This window comes from Lissotriton helveticus, chromosome 5_1, assembly GCF_964261635.1.
Source record: "Lissotriton helveticus chromosome 5_1, aLisHel1.1, whole genome shotgun sequence".
NCBI lineage: Eukaryota > Metazoa > Chordata > Amphibia > Caudata > Salamandridae > Lissotriton > Lissotriton helveticus.
In genome coordinates, this window is record NC_136065.1 from 1,675,045,016 (window position 1) to 1,675,066,338 (window position 21,323).

At 42.2% G+C, this 21,323-nt stretch overlaps 1 protein-coding gene across 1 annotated transcript in view; it reads right to left on the reverse strand.

The window, feature by feature from the left end:
- LOC144755713 (copine-6-like) overlaps positions 1 to 21,323 on the reverse strand; it is a 452,209-nt gene that overhangs the window by 48,418 nt on the left and 382,468 nt on the right. Inside the window, exons 9-13 of the mRNA XM_078644899.1 lie at positions 20,939 to 21,037; positions 20,578 to 20,664; positions 10,586 to 10,645; positions 3,087 to 3,220; positions 963 to 1,017 (exon numbers count right to left, since the gene is read on the reverse strand). Of these exons, the coding sequence (XP_078501025.1) occupies positions 963 to 1,017; positions 3,087 to 3,220; positions 10,586 to 10,645; positions 20,578 to 20,664; positions 20,939 to 21,037 (435 nt within the window). The remainder of the gene's footprint in view (positions 1 to 962; positions 1,018 to 3,086; positions 3,221 to 10,585; positions 10,646 to 20,577; positions 20,665 to 20,938; positions 21,038 to 21,323) is intronic.

Below are 21,323 nucleotides of genomic sequence, written 5' to 3' on the forward strand. Positions count from 1 at the left end.
AGCCTAAACAAGGGATAGAACTCTGCATCTGTCATCAAGCTTCCTGAACCAGTAATCAGACAAAGAAAAGAAAAGGACAGGTTCACCTTCATGAACTGGAACTGCAGTCCTAACGACTCACCCTTACCATCAACCAAAAGGCAGTGCTCAGGAAGAACTAATCAGCAGCCCCTTGTTAACAGGGCACTCATTGAATTTTGTAAAGGCAATCCAGTCTCCATCCTCCCTCACTTCTGTGTCTGGATCTCCACCCACCAGCTACAGGAATATAATGAACCCACGTCAACTGTCGGGGACGCTGTATCCATTCTCCATCAAGGTCCATCTGATCTAACATTCCTTGATAAACTGGGAAAAATAATTAATCCTGATTGAAATAGGATAAGAAGTTTACAACACATTGAATGTATGAAAGATGAGATAAGTTAGTATCATACTAGTACATATGAGTCACTCTCAAACGTACTAGGTAAAATTCAAATACCCGTTGTGTATGATACGATATATGATATGATGTGATGTGATATGACATACCATGATATGACATGACCAAAATGTTGAGGAATATGTGGACTGGGTTGTACTGCGCCTTGAAGGTTCTAGAGCCGAGTTACAAAGGTTTTATTTTAGTTATATGTTCTTCGATGTTTGTCTGGATGCAGAACATATGGACCAGAGCACAGGGTGCAAGATAGAGAGTTCAAGAAGTTAGCATGAGTGAATGAGCTCTATGAAATACTAAGGGCCTGATTAGATCTTGGCGGATGGGTTACTCCGTCACAACGGTGATGGATATCCCGTCTGCCAAAATATAAATCTCATTCCATCCTATGAGATTTATATTTTGGCGAACGGGATATCCGTCACCGTTGTGACAGAGTAACCCATCTACCAAGATCTAAATCAGGCCCTAAGTAGCAAGATCATGCTTTTTGGAAGACACATATACATTCTAACCTCACCTCATAATTCGGTGGAACCCGTGCTCCAAACCCATATGCTGGAAACCGCTTGTCACTGAAAGAAAACACAACATAAAAAAGTTACAAACAGAGGGGTGTACTATGCGAAAATTAGAAAGCAAATAGCAATATCAACAAACATAGAAAGGCTACTTAATTGCACATTCCATACTCGGAAGACACTTCTAATTTTCCCAACTCCAGCAGAACTCTGTTCTGCCGTGAGTCTTGAATTCTGCTGACGTTAAAGACCAGGGGGCTCATTTATGAGCCCTTGCGTCACTATTACGCCGCTGGTGCGTCACTTTTAGTGACGCACCAGTGGAGTAAAAAATGTGCCTTGTTGCACCACATTTACAAAGTGACGCATCTAGGTAGATGTGTCACTTTGTAAACCCCTGCACCACATTATACCTGCGCCAGGTATAATGTATGCAAGGGGGGCATTTTGTCGCAAGCAAGAGTCATAGAAGTGACGCAATGAAATCTATAAGATTTCACTGCGCCATTTCTTGGACGCTAATGCGTCAAAATCTAACGCAGGCGTAAGACTGACGCAGGCCATTTCAAATGGGGCTTGCCCCATGTGAAACTACACATTGCTGGAGTTGCGTCACTTTTGTGACAAACTCCAACAATGAGTCACTTTTGCGCCTACAGATATGTCAGAAATACTGACGTATCTGTAACTCCTTGCGTCATGATGCGTCATACTGTAAATATGACGCATCATTAGTGTCACAGAGAGAGTGCAGTGAAAAGTGACGCATCGCTGTATTCACGCAGCGATGCGTCACTTTTCATAAATGAGGCCCCAGGGACATGTTGTTCTTGTCGCTAAGCATCTGTTCAAGTTTTAGCTGCGTGTGATACCCTCAGTGGATAACATCCCCTGGCAAAGATCTGCCGGTTCCCAACACTAAACAAGGATCCCTTTCAAAATAGCATGCAACATACATGTAAAAACTGGAGCCCAAGCCCACGTCAGCCTGGTCAACTAAAATCTGATCCAATTGTGGGCCTTCAAGTGACACAAACACAGGCCGCTTAGATTGCAGGCTCCAGAATCTGGAATGTGCCCCAGGACACCACCGACACTTCAGGTGTCTGCGGAAATCTGAGCTACTCAGGCTGGCACTGAAAGAGAAAGTAACCTGGACAAGGCGGGGAATGACCTAGAATGATGACTCCTTCAACGCCGCTGGATTCTAGCTAGCAACTAACTTCCTTCTCTTTTTCTAGAGCTCTGCTGTACACTACAGCCCAGTAACATGGGCAGCCGTGCATTTTGACGTCTTAATGTTTAGATTTGATCAGGCATCATTCAAAGGTGACTTTCATGATGTGTTTCACTCTGCAAATGCATTTTTCCCTGTGTGGATGCGGTGTGGTGTTGGAGTCTAAATCAAGGAATCTGTGAGGTGTTCCAAAATGCTGAGAGGATGGAGATCTGTTGCCCTCAGCATCTTACTCCACAGGGAGAGGTGAATCTCTGTGCGTGTGGGGTGTTGGGGGAAGTTGAGCTCCATTCAAGGGGAGGTCCGCTCCCTTATTCACTATCCCTGGTGTGTAGCGGGTGTTCTGCTGTTTTTGAGGGGGCAGATCGAGGGGTAAGTCCTAGTCTGGCCCTTGAGGTCGGGTTGGGGGAGCAGGATCTGTGAGGGGGTGGTAAGGACTATCTCCCCAATTTTCAATTCCCCCGTACTAGTGCCCTTTATTAGTCAGAAATCGTGGTCCTGCAAAAATGACTAAGAAGAAGCCGAACAAGTGTTCAGTATCCTCTGAATGCAAAAATCTCCTAACCATTGAGCATGGATGTGGAAGTCATAAAAGGACTTGATGAAGACGATGAAAACAAGCCTGGTAATGAAAGGGATAAGGAAGATTTCTAAGATGAACACATGTATGCTTAGAAAGTATGTGTTGCTTCTGCGCAGGCTGCTTGGTACACATCCTGCGCTATCCTCGGTTCAGATGACACGATCCTGCAGAACATCAGAATTAAGTTAGCTTATAAATTTGTTCTATGTTCACAAAAAGCTACCCAAAATCTGTATTTTCTCTTTGCTATAATGGATGAATCTACTTAAACACTGTTAGTAATCTCTGTTAGGCACTCCCTACCTGTCATAGTCCTGACAGATCTCACCCACAGCAGAAAGCGCCTTCAAATATTCATTGGGCTCTGATGGGTTGATAAAGTGAAGAGACTGGTTGATCTTGGGGTCCCCATTGGAAGCAGTGAAATCAATGGCAACCTGAAAAAAAACCAGAAAAAAGTGTGAGTGATAGGAAGCCTACAGCTCGCACCCAAACTAACATCCGCAGAGACTTGCAGGAACAGCAAGTGTTGTGTGAGGTCTCTGCTGCTGGACCATTTCTGAAGAACCAGAAAACACTAGATAGGAAGTCAGGGTTTGAATCAGACCTGAACAGCTCTACACATCTAAGAGCAAGAACTTACTGTTGTGTAGTTCCTATACATCCTATACCGGATCTGCGTGTTCGGATAACATGAACTGTGGGTTTGGTAGTAGACTGGTTCCAAGCGCCCCCATCGGATATGTCAACCAGTTTGCATTAGCTAGCTCACAGTCCCACTAGAATTTCATCTTATCGGGGAGAGAATAGTTTCTGGCAACCTCAGAACATGACAACCCTGATCCCTCAGGATCATGAAAACAATATACTACTTTTCGCTCAGTCACTCGTGCTCACTTAGTTTGTCTCAGAGATACACAGAATAAACAGTCTGGGCATTTCAATAAGGATTTATTGAACAGTTGTTATGCTAGTGTAGACTAGATTTACTGTAATAACCATTAGACAGTAGCAGAGATATATGATTACCAGTACTATGAAAGTAAAGGGACGGTACAGTTCTACCATTTTGCAGTAATCATGAATATATACAAGTACATAAAACACATGATAAGAAAGTGCATACTCCTACGATGTCTCCCTAACTAGATGTACTTAGCATCGGTGTGGGTGTTATGCATTATGCCAAAAATCCCTCTAAGATCTAGTCGACCCCATTACCTGAGTAAGGAGAAAATATGGGACCCCGTCTTGGTCGCGAGTTGGACACCCCGCGAGGGATGTTAGACCACTGCTAGCTGGAACGTCTGCATGCAGGAACCTCAGCGTCTCTGGTCAGTGTGTCAGCTGGGAAGTCACGGTCTCCTCTGTCTGTCTAAGTAAGACATGATGTATATGTACCTATAGGTCTCCCCAGGGGTCCTACCTGGCTGTGTTACTGTGTCAGCCTAAAGGAGGACGTCAGGCTTGAACGTTAACATAGATATTATACAGGAAATGTTCATCCTGCTGTGAGTCCTGCTGTGCTTCCAAGAAGCCTCATGCATAATGTATGAGTATCGAACCAGGGAAAAACCTGCGTTCTGAATGCAGTGCTGTATCCAGGTAAAAGGCCAGTCCCTATGAACCGTTATGTATGAAATGTAGGGAAGGATATAGGTAAAAGGTTGCACTGCTACCTGCGCCTTTATAGGGTACCTATATGGAATATAACATTACCAGCACTACATAATAACTGAGGAAGAAGGGGGAGCCAGAAATGAGCTAGTGTTTAAAACTTACTCTGAAGAACCAGTTGAGATCAGAAGAAAGAACAATTAAGCATGATCTGAAATGTTAATATGTCTGCAAAACCTGTAGAAATAAGAACAGTTGGGGTACCAGGAGACGCTAGTTGAAACATACGAAACACACAGGATAATAGCAGGATCCATGCCAGGTCTCATGCTTTAGCTATTAACATCGAACCAGAAGAAACAAGTCGAAGGGTACAGCAGAACCTGAAATGTCTCTGAAAGACTCAATTGTTTACACTTAAGCAGAAAAGCCACACCCACCAGAGCAGTTGTAACACAGAACTTCAAGCATAAATCATCCACACATAATCAGCAGATGTCAGTTAATGGGAAGATCGGAAGGCAATCAAGCCCCATATTGTCCGTAGAGAATCAGAAACGGCAGGTCCAAAGCAAGAATAAAGCATGAGAGTAATCGTCAGTTTAATACACTAACATAGAGAGCTCATATTACTAGCACAAGAAAGTAAAACACCGAGGATGGATTTCACTCATAAATACCCAGAAGAGTCAGCAGAGACTGGCTGAATGGAAGAGTGGGCTAGGGAGTGTTAACAAGCTCGGACATCCACACTGGACCAGCAGAGATAACCCAGGTTGGACAGCTGAACCTTTGACTAGTCTCAGGCCGAAAACATCAGCCAGACCCAGCTGAGACAAGTCTTGGGGAGGTCCAGGTCCTTGGAGAAATCTCAGATCTACACAGTCTGTATTCAGCACACATAAACAAGAACATGGGAACAGTTTGACTCCGTAGGGGTTCGCCTAAACCAGAGTTCTCCAAAGTCGATCCTGGAGGACTGGATGCATGCCAGATGTTTAATATAACTACATTTACCTAAATGGGGATATGCTAAAAAGCTGGTATGGATCTGGCTGCTCAGGACCAACTTTGGGGAACGCTGGGCCCTAAACCAACCACACAAAGCCATTAGAGGCAGAAGCAATATTGTAAGAATGTTGGTACCTTTAGTGCCTATTTGAAACTGGTGGTTCACGTGGGGCCCACTGGCACTCTTATTAGGGAACCAGCACATATTTTTTCTCAACAAAGTTTGATCCAGTGCAAGAGAGAGAAAAACACAACAGGGGGGCTGGACACGGAAGAGAAAGGTGGAAAAACTTAAACAAAGGGAGAAAGTAGGAATGAAAAATAACCTGCAAGAATGATATAAATAGGCAGGGACTGTTTAGTGGTGGGTTAAAGAGGCATGAGGTGGAATTAAGACTACTCAGCCTTAGTTTTCAGCACCTTGTCCTTCAACTGAGCTGGCCTTGGGCTTCTCCTTGGGCTTCTGAACAAAACTTTGTCTGCCAGCACTTATTCTTTCACAAATGAAAGTGGTTGAAATGGATCACAGTTTCAAGCCATACACGTAGACTCAGCAAACACAAGACTAGAGGGACAGAAGGACCTGGGTGGCACTTTGAATCTCTGCCACAGTTCTACCATGAGGATAAAGTAAACACTGAACTAGAAGAATACTTAAGCTGGGAGTAACATGGTGCCTACACTCCCTGAAGAAGCAAAAACAGACTTTCGTGTACAGGAAGAAGTGGGAGAACAATGAATAGAAACAAATGTGAAGGGGGCATAGCTTGAGTGAGACTTAATAGGCCCTTTCCAGGAAAAAAACTGCATTTCGAATGAAAAAAGGTTCAACACTTGCTCTCATGCAGCTCAATTGTAAGCCATATATTTCAAACCGTAGCAGAAATGTGTCTTTTTTACCCATAATATTTATATGGTATCCTTTACTTTCTCCATTTTGCCTTACTCACTATTTCCTGTATCACTAACATAATTATACATCTCCTGTCTTTGTCTCGTTCCTCAGCCTCCCTTTAAACTCTCCAGTTCTTTCACACCGTTTCTGTCAGCTCTTTCTCAGCCAACTATTTCCTGCCTTATTTCTCTGCAATCTTTTTTTCCCTTTTACTCCTCTCTCCCTACTGCCTTTGATTCCTTCTTCAGGCTTAGTCTCTCCAATTCTTCCACAAAATTCTTGTCCATGCCTCCAAAATAGGCCCCCTTTAAAAAAAAAACCCAAAAAAACAATATATATATACACATATATATATATATATATATATATATATATATATATATATATATATATATATATATATATATATATATATATATACATACATATATATGCATTTCATTCCCCTGCCTTCTCTTTCAAACCTCTCTTTATACCTCCTCTTCCTGCACATATCATTCCTCTGCCTCATTCAGTCATTCATCCTTCATCCCAGCTGGTCTTCTATCCCCCCGACCTCTGCATTATTATTAATAACAATTTCTATTACTCTAATCAGTGTATTGCTCGAGCTCTCAGTGATATATTACCTCTCTTTTCTTCACCCGTCGGCTTCCTGGTATAATACGATAAGAGATGCCCACAGAAACTGTAAAACGCAATCGGAGCCCGGTCTATCTCCTCTCTGGAGAGTGTTCACATAAAATAATAGTGCTTTCTATTAAAACTGAATTCAATGCATAAAACGCTCAAGGCGAATAAAAGCAGCAGGGAATTTTAAACATTTTGCATTCGCTTTCTTCAGGCTCCAGCGTAGCTTCTGAGCTCGAAGCTTCCCAAACCCTTTGTGATAACCTTTGCAGCTTTTCTGCAGACAAAATCAACCAGATTGGCAAATCTTTCTCTGCCAGCTCCTCCGATCCCACGGTAGGCTCTTATTTTTCCACAGATTTCACATCTTGGTGTTTTCAACCACTCCTTGACCTTACAAGCGCTCCATCATGCTTGGGCAGCCAGTCAAAACCTCACCTATTCCCCATCTTTATTAACCTGATGGCGGCAGTGCCCTACACTTCGTCACCAATCCTCCCCCCTTTGCTCACCAAAGTTGTATTCACACAGTACAGCACATTCACTTCTACTGCCTCGGTTCCTTCCTCCTGGTAGAATGTGATAATGATCCCTCTTTAAAAATCCCCCTGCAAATGCTGCTTCACTAAGCAAATTTTGACCCATACCCTTGCTTCCTTTTCACATCAAGCTGCTTGAGAAAACAATCAACAAGCAACTTTCATATTTTCTTGAATCGAACAACGTTCTGGATACTGCACACTTTGGGCTACGTCCTTCCCATAGTACAGAAACTGCCTTGGTCTCTGTCCTGGACATCGTCTGGCAGAAGCGGGGTTCAGGGTCAAGCCCTAAGAAGGCTCACGTCAGGTCTTTCTGATGGCACTCAAGAAGTCATCTTCTGATCTTTCCAGTTACAATGTACATTTCTTTCTCATGGGGTTCCACAGGGCTCCTCCTTTAGCCCCACCCTTCTCAATCTTTATGTCTCTTGATAAAAATCTTGAGATTCCTCCCCCCGCCACTGTTTTCAAAATTCTATGATTGGTGTAGTCAAGTGGATGAATAATAATTCACTTAAACTGAATGCTGAAAAGACTGAGATCTTGATCTTCTCAGGTACCATTCCTTTTGCAACTGTATCCTCCTCAGCTTGGTTCCGGCCGGGTACCTAAAGTAAGTATTCTTGGATTTATTTTTAATCAGAACGTAGCTCTCTACACTGATGTTAATAATCTGTCATTTTCCTACTTTTTTGTGTTAACATTCTTTCCTATCTGTCTTTGGATACATACACTGCATGGTTGTATAAGCAGCTATTCTAGGTTGCCGGGACTATTGCAACTCCATGGTTCTCGATGCTCCAAAATTAATCATTACCCAGCTTCTCGGCTGGTTCTCAGTGTTCTCCCACAATCTTCATCTTCCATGGCTTTAAATTCCATTCATTCGCTCCCAGTAGCTGAGAGGATCATTTTAAAATCAAAGTGCATTGTCTTCCAAGCATTTCATCACTCTGGTCCTACATATTTGGAACATGAAATGTGTCACTACCTTCCCTCTCGAATACTCCGATTTTCTTATCCACTTCTTGTTACTCCAAAGTACAAAAGAAGTCAAACAGGAGGCAAGGTTTTTTCTAGAACAGTAGCAAAGGATGTATGACGTTATAACGCATGCATTTACAACGCATGCCATCACAACGCAACTTTTACATCGCAGGTGCCATTACAACGCATGGCATTACAACGCAGGTATTTACAACGCAGGGGCTATTACAACGCATGCCATTACAACGTAAGTATAGGTAAGTATATAATTTAAATTACAAATGTAAATAATTCTAATTTAATTAATTTAATTTAATTTAATTTAATTAATTTAATTTAAATTTAATTTTACTTTATTTTTACCCTGTACCCTTTTACCCAAAAACCCAAAACTGACTCTGAACCCTAAAAATACCCCTTTACCCAAAAAACCCAAAACTGACCCTGAACCCTAAAAATACCCCTTTACCCAAAAACCCATAACTGACCCTAAACCCTTAAAATACCCCTTTACCCAAAAACCCAAAACTGACCCTGAACCCTAAAAATACCCCTTTACCCAAAAACCCATAACTGACCCTGAACCCTAAAAATACCCCTTTACCCAAAAACTGAAAACTGACCCTGAACCCTAAAAATACCCCTTTACCCAAAAACTGAAAACTGACCCTGAACCCTAAAAATACCCCTTTACCCAAAAACTGAAAACTGACCCTGAACCCTAAAAATACCCCTTTACCCAAAAACTGAAAACTGACCCTGAACCCCAAAAATACCCCTTTACCCAAAAACTTAAAACTGACCCTGAACCCTAAAAATACCCCTTTACCCAAAAACTTAAAACTGACCCTGAACCCTAAAAATACCCCTTTACCCAAAAACTGAAAACTGACCCTGAACCCTAAAAATACCCCTTTACCCAAAAACTGAAAACTGACCCTGAACCCTAAAAATACCCCTTTACCCAAAAACTGAAAACTGACCCTGAACCCTAAAAATACCCCTTTACCCAAAAACTGAAAACTGACCCTGAACCCTAAAAATACCCCTTTACCCAAAAACTGAAACCTGACCCTGAACCCTAAAAATACCCCTTTACCCAAAAACTGAAAACTGACCCTGAACCCTAAAAATACCCCTTTACCCAATAACTAAAAACAGACCCTGAACCCTAAAAATACCCCTTTGCCCAAAAACCCAAATCTCACCCTGAACCCTAAAAATGCCCCTTTACCCTAAAACCCAAAACTGACCCTTAACCCAAAAATACCCCATTTAAAAAACAAACATATAACATTTTAAATATAATTATATACTTACCAGTACTTACGTTGTAATGGTATGCGTTGTAATAGCACCTGCGTTGTAAATACCTGCGTTGTAAATACCTGCGTTGTAATGGTTTTTGCGTTGTAAAAGTTTCGTTGTAATGGTAGTGCGTTGTAAAAGTTGCGATGTAATGGTTGTTTCCCGTAGCAAAGCACTGGAACTTACGTCCTGGAATTTATTTTGAGTGTTTTTGACCAAGTGCTACAGATTTGCAAAGCCCTAAATATCTAGCTCTACGCTAAACTCTACTAATCCAGGATCTTAACTTCTCCCATACTTAGTATTCAGAGCACAAGGACGCCTTAAGGCAGTTGTGTACTTTGCAAACCCCTCGAAACATATGCACAAAAAAGTCAAGTACCTAATGTGCTTCCAAACTTCATCCCTCTGCCTCCTCTTTCACTTTTATCCTTTGTGTTCTTCCACACCTCATCTCTATTTCACATTTTTCAGTCCTCTCTTCATCCGTCTTGTTCTTCCACACCTCATATCCAATATTTCAATTCCTCCTTCATTCCTTCTTCTCTTTAACATCTCTTCTCTCTGTCTTTTTACCTGGACCTTTCTTCCCAACCTTTTGATCTGCTTCCTTTCAAGACCCTCCTTCCGTTGCTCCGGTTTTCACATCTCTTTCCTCGCCCTCTTCCCTTCCTTCTTTTATCAATCCTCTCACTACGTAAATTAAGCTATGGCTTATGTGTTGGTCATATTGGTCAGTGATTTCCCACCTTCTCCGTCCTCTCTTTATCCAACCCTCCATGAACCCAACATCCTCTCCCTTGTTTCCTCACCGTGAAGAGGATCTGGCAGCCGCCCATAATGTAGTCAAGGAAAGTGTGGACCTTCTCCAACTGCGAAAAAGAATAAACAAAGGTAATTAGTAAGATATACTAAAGAGACAGAAGAGTGTAGGGATGCCTCACTTAATTCATGGATTCTATCCATACTGGCAATCTATTTTCTCAAATAACCCATGAGGCATAGAAACCATTGGCATTTTTGCTCTACCTCTCGACCCAAACCCGGAACAAGTAAATCAATTCACACGTCCAATCTATGTCTTCAGTTATTCCATTACCCATTGAATCAATCCATATGTCTAGTTTACTGAGTAACACATTGGTGAATCATATATATCAGTTGAGATGTCCATTCCGCCCATCCATTCGAGCACATTTGGCATGTATTGGCTCTCCGTCACTCACGAAATCCATTCTAAGGTACTCTCACTTGCCAACTGGGCTTTCTATGAATAAGGAACTAGGTCCATCCTTGCAAGATACCGACGTTTTAACTGGAACAGCCTTGTGCAAATCAGCCTTGATGCAACCTCTGAACATGCAGTCCAGCCCAAATTACCAGGACACACTCCTCGGAAAGGGAACACAAACAACCCGAGACTACTTTCATCATTGCTTCTCAATAGAGAGGGTCTGCTTTTCCCAAAGGTCTCCAAAGGTGTCATTAGGAAAAGATGCTGGAGGCAAAATGAACATGCGTAAGAAGGATTCCTTAAATAATCATGAACTCAGGCATTGTTCTGAGTAGTATTCAGGCACATTGTTGTTCACTCACTATGTCACTACGTAGTGCCTTATGCAAATAAGTCTTGATCCCAACTCCAAAAGAAGCAGTCTAGCCCATACTGCAAATCCATTCTCCCTCTGAACGAGAATACGAGCAACCCTAGAGGGGGTTTAGCATCATTAGGTCTCATCAGGGGAGTGCAACTCGAGTCTTTATAGCACACAAGATGTACAACACATGTCTGTACATATCTGTGTCTGCAGGGGTATCAACCGGTGAAAATATTCAGGCTTCTACACTGGCGCTGACATTGAATTTATACTGGAATTGATGACTTCGCCGCCACAAAGACTGGCATGGAGATAAATGTGAAGCTGGAAATCCAGTAGCTCGTGTCCTTTTAAGCACTACGTGTATTCTGTCTGTGCCGGAGGCTTTTAGGCTTAATACGACTCAAGCAAGAGGAGATGAACCAAATGTACAAGATGACTCAGACCCCTGACTGCGACGGATGGGACTCTTGTAAGTGAAGATGTCTGGGCTTTCAAGCAATTTATGGAGACAATGGTCAAATCTTATCATCTTCCCACTGTGTAGTGCTTTCCTTATCTGAGAACGGAGGCAATAAAATGAGATAGGGAAGATCTCCTTGTTCAGTTCAAAGCAGTATCTGGGAGAAGATAAGGAAAGAGAAAAGAGTCACCTTCTCTCTATGCAGCACCACAGAGGCAGCCGAAGGAGGGACTGCGACTCACCTGTATGCCCAGGTAGTCTTGTCACTCTAGTGTGCAGCAGCTTTCCACATCACCAGTTTATGGTTACCAAAGACCACAGGATCATAGTGCTCCGGAACCAAAGGTGCCAGACCAGACCTGGCACTGTGTGACCCAAGCTGCGTCCCTGAACTGTTCATGGTGAAAACAAAAAGCCAAAATGCTGTTCACACTGCATACACAGCCTTGCGTTCTCCTCCAGTAGCTGTGGTGGCTTCACAGTCACAGGCTTCCCGGCTGCTTGTATCATCTCCAGGCAACCGTGAAACAGACCAAATGAGCAAGTCTATAGGCCTCAGAATCAGACATCTAGGCTCTGTAATTGATGGCAAGGGTGGGAAGCTAGACGCTTAATTTGGAATGGATCACCTTGAGGAAATGAGATCCACATGTCTCAGAACTAACATCAGTTGGGACACATGGAGAGCCACAAGTGATCTGTCTCTGAGCTGGTGAATGCATCTGGGATGAACGGGGTTGTGAGGGACTGCTTGCAGTCTAAGAATCAGAATAGATGAGCGGTGGGGGGAAGGGGGGTGCATATATAAACTGCCCCTTTCTATTTGAGAAATAATGTCTCTGCCGGGGAAAGAGTCGTGCCTAATATAGGGCGTGAATTAAATGGCCTCCATGTTTACTTTGAATCCCTCTAGTCCTAGAATGCTCAGCAGAAAGCTTGTTTTAAGTCCTGTGCATGGGGAGCCTTATATGGAGATGTGAGAAGGCAGACTTTCTGTCTGCAAAAGTGTATCACTGCTACCACCAAGGATACCACCTGCAACAAGTAGTGCTCGTCGCACACTACAAATCTAAGGCATTTCTTATGTGATGGCAAGATAGGAGAGTGACGGTGTGCCATTAAGGTCTACTGCCAGGACACGAAGGATGGAATGAAGAGTTAGCACAGTGTACTTTTCTTTCTTTAGATGCCCGTTGAGGGGCCTAAGTTTTAGAATTAGCTATATTTGTGGGACCTTTCTTCTTCACGTAAATACCTCTCTCGGCTGGCGGACAGTTTCTAGGCTGTTTGACAGTTTCTTAAGTTGCCCTCTTTTCATGCTGTCCAGGATGCACTTTTCTGGGATTATCCCTTTCTAAATATGGAAAAAATATTTAAAAAACTTTGCAGGGGGTTCTGACTGAATTTGTTTTTGTTTCAGCTGGGTCTGAAATTAGCAAATCATTTCTCTGTGTGGCAGATTCAGTCAGAACTTCATGCTGAGAAACGTTTCATCAGTTATCTCTCTGTCTACCAGTGAGATGTTTTTTCCTGTCAGCTGGGACATAACTAGGGTGATCTGTCATGTGACTAATCCTCTGAATAGTACTGGTTATGTAAAAATGTACTGTCCGATACATATCTTAAAACTGTTGTCGGTTTGTGCCTCCCATGTAAAGACGCCAATGGTACTTGTCGTCCTACCAATGGCATCCATTTGTCGACTCTTCTCATCTAGACGCCTCACACTTAGCTGAACCCACACTCCTGACCGGTGCTGCAGAGGTTGAGTCAGAAGAAGGATTGCGAGAGATGAAAACCGTGCCATATTTACATTTTAAGAACATAGGACATTCCCGTGGCAGATAGGTGTCTGAAAGGCTGCCATCACATGTGCCATAAAGCAGGAGAAGGAGTGCTGAACATATCTCAAATTCTTCACAGTAAATCAACGAAGACATTGTGTAATATTATTATTAATAATAATACTAATATAGTAATAATACAAATAATAACAATATTAATTATATAGGCTCTGTGACAAAAGCAGTAACCCACTGAGCTATGCACATAAACAACAGTTTTTTTAATGCATGGTACACATTCTTTGCAGCAGGCATATTAACACCTTGTGCTACCATAGATAAGTCAAACCTGCTACTGAACAAAACACGCATCCCTCTCCAGCAGGTACATTAATCACTGGATGTTATCTTGACACTTTTATAGTTGCCCAAAAGGTACAAATTATTCAAGGAACTTTGAAGTGCTTTTAAAACTGTTGCTTGCGGACCCCCTGGGAATGTGTCACGGACCCCTGGGGGTCCGCGGACCACAGTTTGGGAAACACTGATATAGGGGATAACATACTCCTTGCTACACTTAAATATATTATGGCCACAGAGTAGTTCTGTGAACGAGGCTGAAGAGTGTGTTGCTTTATAAGGCCATGGAACTCTGATGTGGCTTGCAATATGCTTTTAATGTACAACAGAAGGTATTTTATTCCTTCAAGTACACGGTCACACCATCCCTCTTCCCACAAAATACTTAAATTCTTGGTGTTTTCTCATATGAAAGAGATAGTGTGTTTGCAGACATGAAGAATAAAAGCAGAATCTACAGTAAGAAATGAAAAACACGAACAAGTAGTTAGCAATTTATTGTAAAAATATAAGATGATCAGTTTAATGTAAGTTATTAAAAATGCTGTAGCTCAGACTGTGAAGTAATATGCAAAGCAAACAGAATATATCTTTCGTGCAGAAAATAAGCATGTTGCCATAAATAGCTCCTTTCTACTGATCACTCTTCATTTTAGAAAAACAAATCAGGAGAAAGAAAACCAAAGTTCTTGTTTTCACTGTATAAACTGCATATGTAATTATGCTCTGGGATCTGTTTCTTTCACCTTGAATGATGGCTTGGGAAGCAAGTATTATGATGTCAACTCAACTAAGATACTAGAGTTGAGCAGCAACATCATTTAATTATTACAGGTGGCTACAGATGGGGTTTTAGACAGGGATTACAGGCTCCCTTATATTATATATGGGATAAAGTATACCCTGCTATACATTATAAGGATATTGCAAATCACTGAGGAGTTAAGTGACCATATTGTGGAAAGAGGTCCCAGGCTTAGTTCCTTTGTGATTCAGAGGATAATTGCAGTATCCTTATAATGTATAACAGGGGGCACATTATTCCTTATACTACATGGCCACACCATCACTCTTCCCTCAAACCACTTAAATACTTATTGTGTTGCTGTTTCATATAAAAGAGATAGTTGTTGGAAACATGAAGAATAAAAGTAGAGTCTCTAGTTTTATTGCAAACACTCAAACCAATATGCGTTACAAAAAGAGATTAGAATAAGTTTAAAACAAGTCAGATTTAAAAAACAAAAAGCTGCATCTCAGAATGTGTGGAACACGCAAAGAGATTCTGTCTTTCATAATATTACCTAAATAGTGGAAAAAAGAAATACGTTGCCATACATATCTCCTTTTTTCTTTTGCTGTTTATCTAGAAAAATGGAGCAGAAGAAGGAAACCCCAGGTTTAGTTTTATTTTTAAAACTGCAGCTTTAATTATGCTTCATGATCTGCCTTTCCCTATGGTCACTGGCCGTCTCTGGCACCAGGCATTGTGACCTCAGAACTCAGTTGTAAAGTGTTATTACAGTTGAGCAGCTCCATCATTTCTTTTTTATTACAGCCGACTAGGGAAGTCACAAGTTGCCAGCAATAAGGAAATGAGAGTAGCCTTTCACACAGGTATTCTCATTATTATTCTGATCAATATCATAATGATGATGATCATGATTATGATGATTATTATTATTGTTATTTTTACAATGGTAATCCAAGTCTTTGGGCTTTGGAGTAAATTACAGGTTTAGTTTTACTTTGCCCATTTTTTTCGTATTCAATCTCATGGCTTGCAGATCACAGCTGATGTCAACAACTGAAAAAGCGATTTAGCCACATTTACAGCAACAATGTTTCCGCTGGGGTTGTCATCTCCATAGCCTCCCTCTGGGACTTATAGTGAAACCCACCCGACATATCCTAAAGGAGGGTTTGACCCATTGTGGCTTGAGGTGCAACCCCTGCTTTCTTGGAAATGCATTAGTACAATGATCTTTTTTCCTTCAGACCTACACCTAGAATATAGGTGATGATGAAACAACTCTTGATGCATATGAGCAGGCTTGATTTCAGTTGAAGCATGAGGTTAATGGGACTTTGCAAAGAACTTGATGGCTAGGAAGAGGTGGACATCGAGGAGACACTACATCCTGAGAAGACATCAGAGGGGACACTGGAAGGAATTTAGCTTGAGATGTCCCTGCCGACAAAAAAAAAATGACCTTTCCAACACTATTCCTGTTTCTATTGGAGTCCCACAATGATCCACACTACCTCCTACTCTATTCAACCTGTATCTGGAGCCCCTCACCAACATTCTGAAACGATCTAACATTCATTACCATCTGAATACGGATGATACCCAACTGTATATAAAACTTTCTTCTGCAGAAGACATTGCTACTCTCAACTTTGCTCTCTTAAAAACAATGGTTATTGCTCAACCACCTTTTCCTAAACTCACTCAAAACAGAATTCCTCTTGCTTGCCCCACACAATCTAGCTGCGCCCATTCAGGACTGGCTCAAACAGCTTACAGCCCTCAACTGCACCCACCCGTAGTTAACTTCTACTAGATCACCAGGCCTAATTCTGTACAAATGCCTAAATATGCAGGATCACATCAGTGCTACAACAAGAGGAGCCAATTACCAACTCTGCACATTAAGGAACATCAAAAGGTTCCTGCCACCCTCTGACCTGCAACAAGCTGTCCAGTCCCTGGTGAGCTCCTGCTTAGAATACAGAATTGGGACCTTGGCTGGGCGCACCAAATCTAAGCTGGCATCATTAAGAGACACTCTGAACTCTACTGCCAGACTCATCCCCGGCTCAAAAAATCATGACCACATCACACCTGATCTACACCAACTGAATTGGATAAGATAGCTTGCTTGACTCACAATGCACTGCACCATAACACGCCCTCTTACCTAGCAAATAAGCTAGAACTATCGGGTGAGAATCGGGCACTAAGAAGTCCAAACACTCTACTGCTGAAACCCCCAATGTTCTAAAAGAAGAGAACTTACAACCGTGATTTCTCCGGTCTTGCTCCAAGAATATGGAACGCTCTCCCACCAGAAATCAGAACAATCCCTTTGTCAACTCTTTTAAAAAAGATGTCAAACGCCTGCTCATGATTAGCCACTGGAGACAATAGTTCTGTGACTCCTCACACTTTCAAAATGACCCCAAATCCTTTTCCTCTCCTACCTGGATGCAATCCGCTTACTGTTCAAAAGGCTGATGTTCATATCCATTTGCCTTGCTATGGTTTTCTGCCTGCTAAAGTTCAATCAGCAGACGTCGTTGTAAATTGCTCAGTTACCGACCGGGTCAGTAATCTTAGGCTCGATAAAGAGTAGACTTGTGAGTCAATAGCTCTGTAACATCACATACAATCTGAAATTACCTCACAACTTCTGACCTGCCTGGCCTTCACTGCATGCTACTTATTGCACAAAACACTGATGTCTATCTGCCTTTGTCTGTAATCTGCTTTTATTGTTGTTACGTTAATTCCGATTATACCTTCCTGCTCAAGCCAATCAAGCGTGCGACGATGTACAGCACTTGAGTACCCTGTCAGGTCATGTTGGCGCTTTATAAAACTTTTCAAATGAATAAATAAATAATAGAGCAGGCGCTATTAGACCCTGGAAAAAATACTAATCACAACTCAATTTCAAGCAGTTTCTGAAGTGTAGGATGCCAAAATATTGGAGAGTCATGAGTTACCATAGCACTATTTGTAGGTCTTGTTAAGAGACTGAAAGATCTGTCCTTCAACAGGAGCCTAGACAGAGGTTAGTCTCGGATGTTTAGCGTCAATTCACAACTCAGATCATTTGGTTATGGCACTCCTCAGGACAGTGGTCCCATATCTGTTACGGTACCGATGTTCTACCGCTCATCTACTGGCTCTAGAAGCTTCAGACCAGCTCTTGCAATTTTATAATAACCCATATGTGAGGTTTTTATGTTGCACAGTTCTACACCCGGATCCAGTGAGAGCACTGTCTTTCTTCTAGACCATATTGATAAGTATCACTGGCTGCAACTAAAACTTTTCTCCTACATACACATTTCTGACAAAAAACTCAACGTGAAACTAATATGTCAAGTCAAGTCAAAAAGGCTTTATTTCGATAAAAAAATTATCATAAAAGCTTCACATAAAATTCATAGGTACAGTAAAAGAAGCCAGGAATAAAACAGATTACAAAAAGAATCTACGCATATACAGTTATTTTCACATCATGAGTTGATTAAAAAGAAAAAATTAAACAATTGATTTAAGCCTTTTGGCTCGGATTGACCAAGCCCATGATAAAAATTTGGCGAGAGCACAAGCATAGGTAGTACGGCTATCAGACAATAGTATACGAATTGCGTCTGAGTGGCACCTAGTGCCCAATTGGCGACATAGATGTTTGAGCCATATTTTCCTAGGTAAATTGTACTCTCCACATTCAAACATAAAATGTGCCAATGTCTCTGGTCTAGCTAGACATACTGGGCAAAGCTCTACAGTTTGTGCAGGCAGTTTCCATCTTGAGGAAAAAGTATACAATGGCAAAGTTCCTGCTCTAAATTTAAAATAAAGAGCCCTATCAAAAGGTTTGCCAATAGCGTCCAGATAAAGTTCACGTTTTGGGGAGTCCTTAAATTTTAAGAACTCTTCGGTAAGTCTGCCCATAGAAGCATTAGTGTTTCGTTGTGACATGATCCAGTTCCAATAAAGTTTCTTAAGAGTTGCCTTTGGAGGAGAAGATCTATTAGCCCATGAATCTTTTAGGCCCAAATTAAGTAGCAAGATTTTAATGTCACTCAGCCATTTGATTTTGTGCCACCCTGACAAGGACATAATTTCTGCGAGGCCTTGCGCATATTTTCTAAGTTCGGGCACTCGCCACAATCGTCCCCATAGTAAGAGTGGACGTAATCTTGCTAGATCTTTGATAGGGCGACAGCCTAAGTCAAGCATTAGTGGGACCGTAGGGGTACCCTGAGGAAGTGACATAATCGCCCTACAGAACTTCCTTTCGGACTTTGGCAAATCATTGGTAATGGATGAGCCCCAAAGCTCCGCTCCATACAGAGCAGAACTAACCCCTTTAGCTACATAAATATCAAGGACAACAGCTATTGGTCTAATTACACAGGAGCGTTGCTCTTTCAAAATAGCTCCTGTTATCCTTTTGTGAGATAGTAGCATTTTATCCAAATGTGGGGTCCATTGCATTTTGTGAGATAAACGGATGCCGAGGTAGTCAAACACTTCTACTCTCTCCAAAGGTTCAGCATTCAGGATTGGAGGGCGTGCTAATTTTTTGGTGGGATTCAATACAAGATATTTAGTCTTGCCCGTGTTAATTACGAGGCCCCGTTTGGTACAAAAAGATTGAAAATTATTCAAAAGCCTTTGAAGGCCTATCGGGGATTTCGATATTAAAAGCGTATCATCCGCAAAGAGGAGGGTGGGTATACATTCTCCAGCCAGGGATGGTTCATCTGAAGGATGTTCTAAGAGATGCTCAACCACCCCGTTGATGTAAAGGGAAAACAGGGTGGGAGCAAGGACACATCCCTGGCGGACCCCTCTCTCTACCGGGATACTGCTAGTTTTCTCCCCTCCTGGACCCCACCTAATTTGGGCAAAGCTATTTTCATGCAGCCTAACCAGTAATGTAAGTAAATAGTGTGGCAACCCCATGTCGGCCAAGACTCTCCACAGGGTCTCCCTCGGTACAAGGTCAAAGGCAGTCTTTAAATCGATGAACGCGAGATAGAGACTGCCTTTGCCTATAACCACAACCCTCCAATACACCATCATGAGCCTAAAGACTTGTTCGACTGTCCCAGTACCCACTCTAAAACCTGCCTGGTAATCGGAAAGGATTTTGTTTTCTTCTATCCAGTCCAGAAACTAATATGGTAATCATTGGCCGTGCACACAAATATGGCACCATTGCCGTGAGAAATGCAATAGATCCTCATTGGGCTCCAAGAAGGAAGAAACATGTTGCGTGTGACTACCTGGAGGGTCTAATTATAGTCCTTTTGTTTGTAAACTGTGCCACAAAGGGACATAAATAAACAAAATGAGGATATCTCGAGGTAATTTAAATTGCTTGGTTCCAGGGGTCTGACAGAATCCTGAGGCTCTGTATCTTAGCTGTGTATGAGTGAATACATATTTAGCTACAGAATGTACTTTGGACTGTGCAACTGACACTCCAAAGTTCTCGTTGCATACCAGGAGTCCACCTCAATCACTGCAGCTGACTGATGAGGAGCAATGCCTTTGAGGAGGCATGCCATTACGGTGGATGAGAGCTTGATGTTTACAGAGGCCATGTTTCTAGCTAATTAGGATACATGTCAAAGAGTGGTGTAATAATCCTGTCCCTCTATTTTTTAAATATTGTTTTAATGTCAATGGTCCACTGGATGTTGTGAAAGATCTTATGATTTCCCCTTTCTTTCCTCTATGATATTGAAAGGAGCTGGAATAACGCGCTCCTGAAAGTCAGTGATGGACAGGTGCCTTCTTGTGGGTAGATGAGTGGCTCTGTCATGTAAGAGTGAGGATTCATACTCACCTCACACTGGGTTAGGACCACCACTCCAGAGTGCTTGTAATTCTTTTTCTTTTCTTTATACTTGGGGTTGATACATTCCCACTCCACCTGCAAAAACCGAAACAAGCAGATTTTAGTGCCAGCCAGAGTCTGATGCCTCCTGCAGGGGAGGGGCTAAATGAGAGTATGTGTATTGCTGAGCATGCCATCCAATGCGAACTCCCACCACACAGGACTGACAAATAGAGGAAGATGGAAGGACTGGGACAGTGGTCGGTCCACATAGCAGCCAACCCTTAGACGGAGTTCTGCTGGGGTGGTAATGTTAGGTCACATTTGTTCACCTTGCAGGTTCAGCTGTCCTGGACTGTCATCTCCTTACCTCAGAGCCAGCGGTAGCAGTCTGCATCTCTTTAAAGGTGGTTGAGAACTCGCCAATGAAGTCGTGTTTGCCACTGGAGTCATAGTCATAAATCATGAACTTTGAGGAAAAAAACAATTATGGGAGAGAAGAAAAGATGCTTAAATTGAAGTTGAATCTATCAAGATTACCTGAATTGAATAAACATGGAGAATAAATACCCCCCATCCCCCCCCCCCCACTAGGGACGGGGACTCTCTACATGAGGGGTACCGGCTGGAGGAGTAGTGTGTGTGTTATGCGTGCAGGAGCACAACTGAGGAGCAGTGTGTGTATGAGACAGAAGAGAAGCGAGAACAAGGATGGTGTATTTTCCATTCCTACCAGGAGAGGGAGGTCGACTATC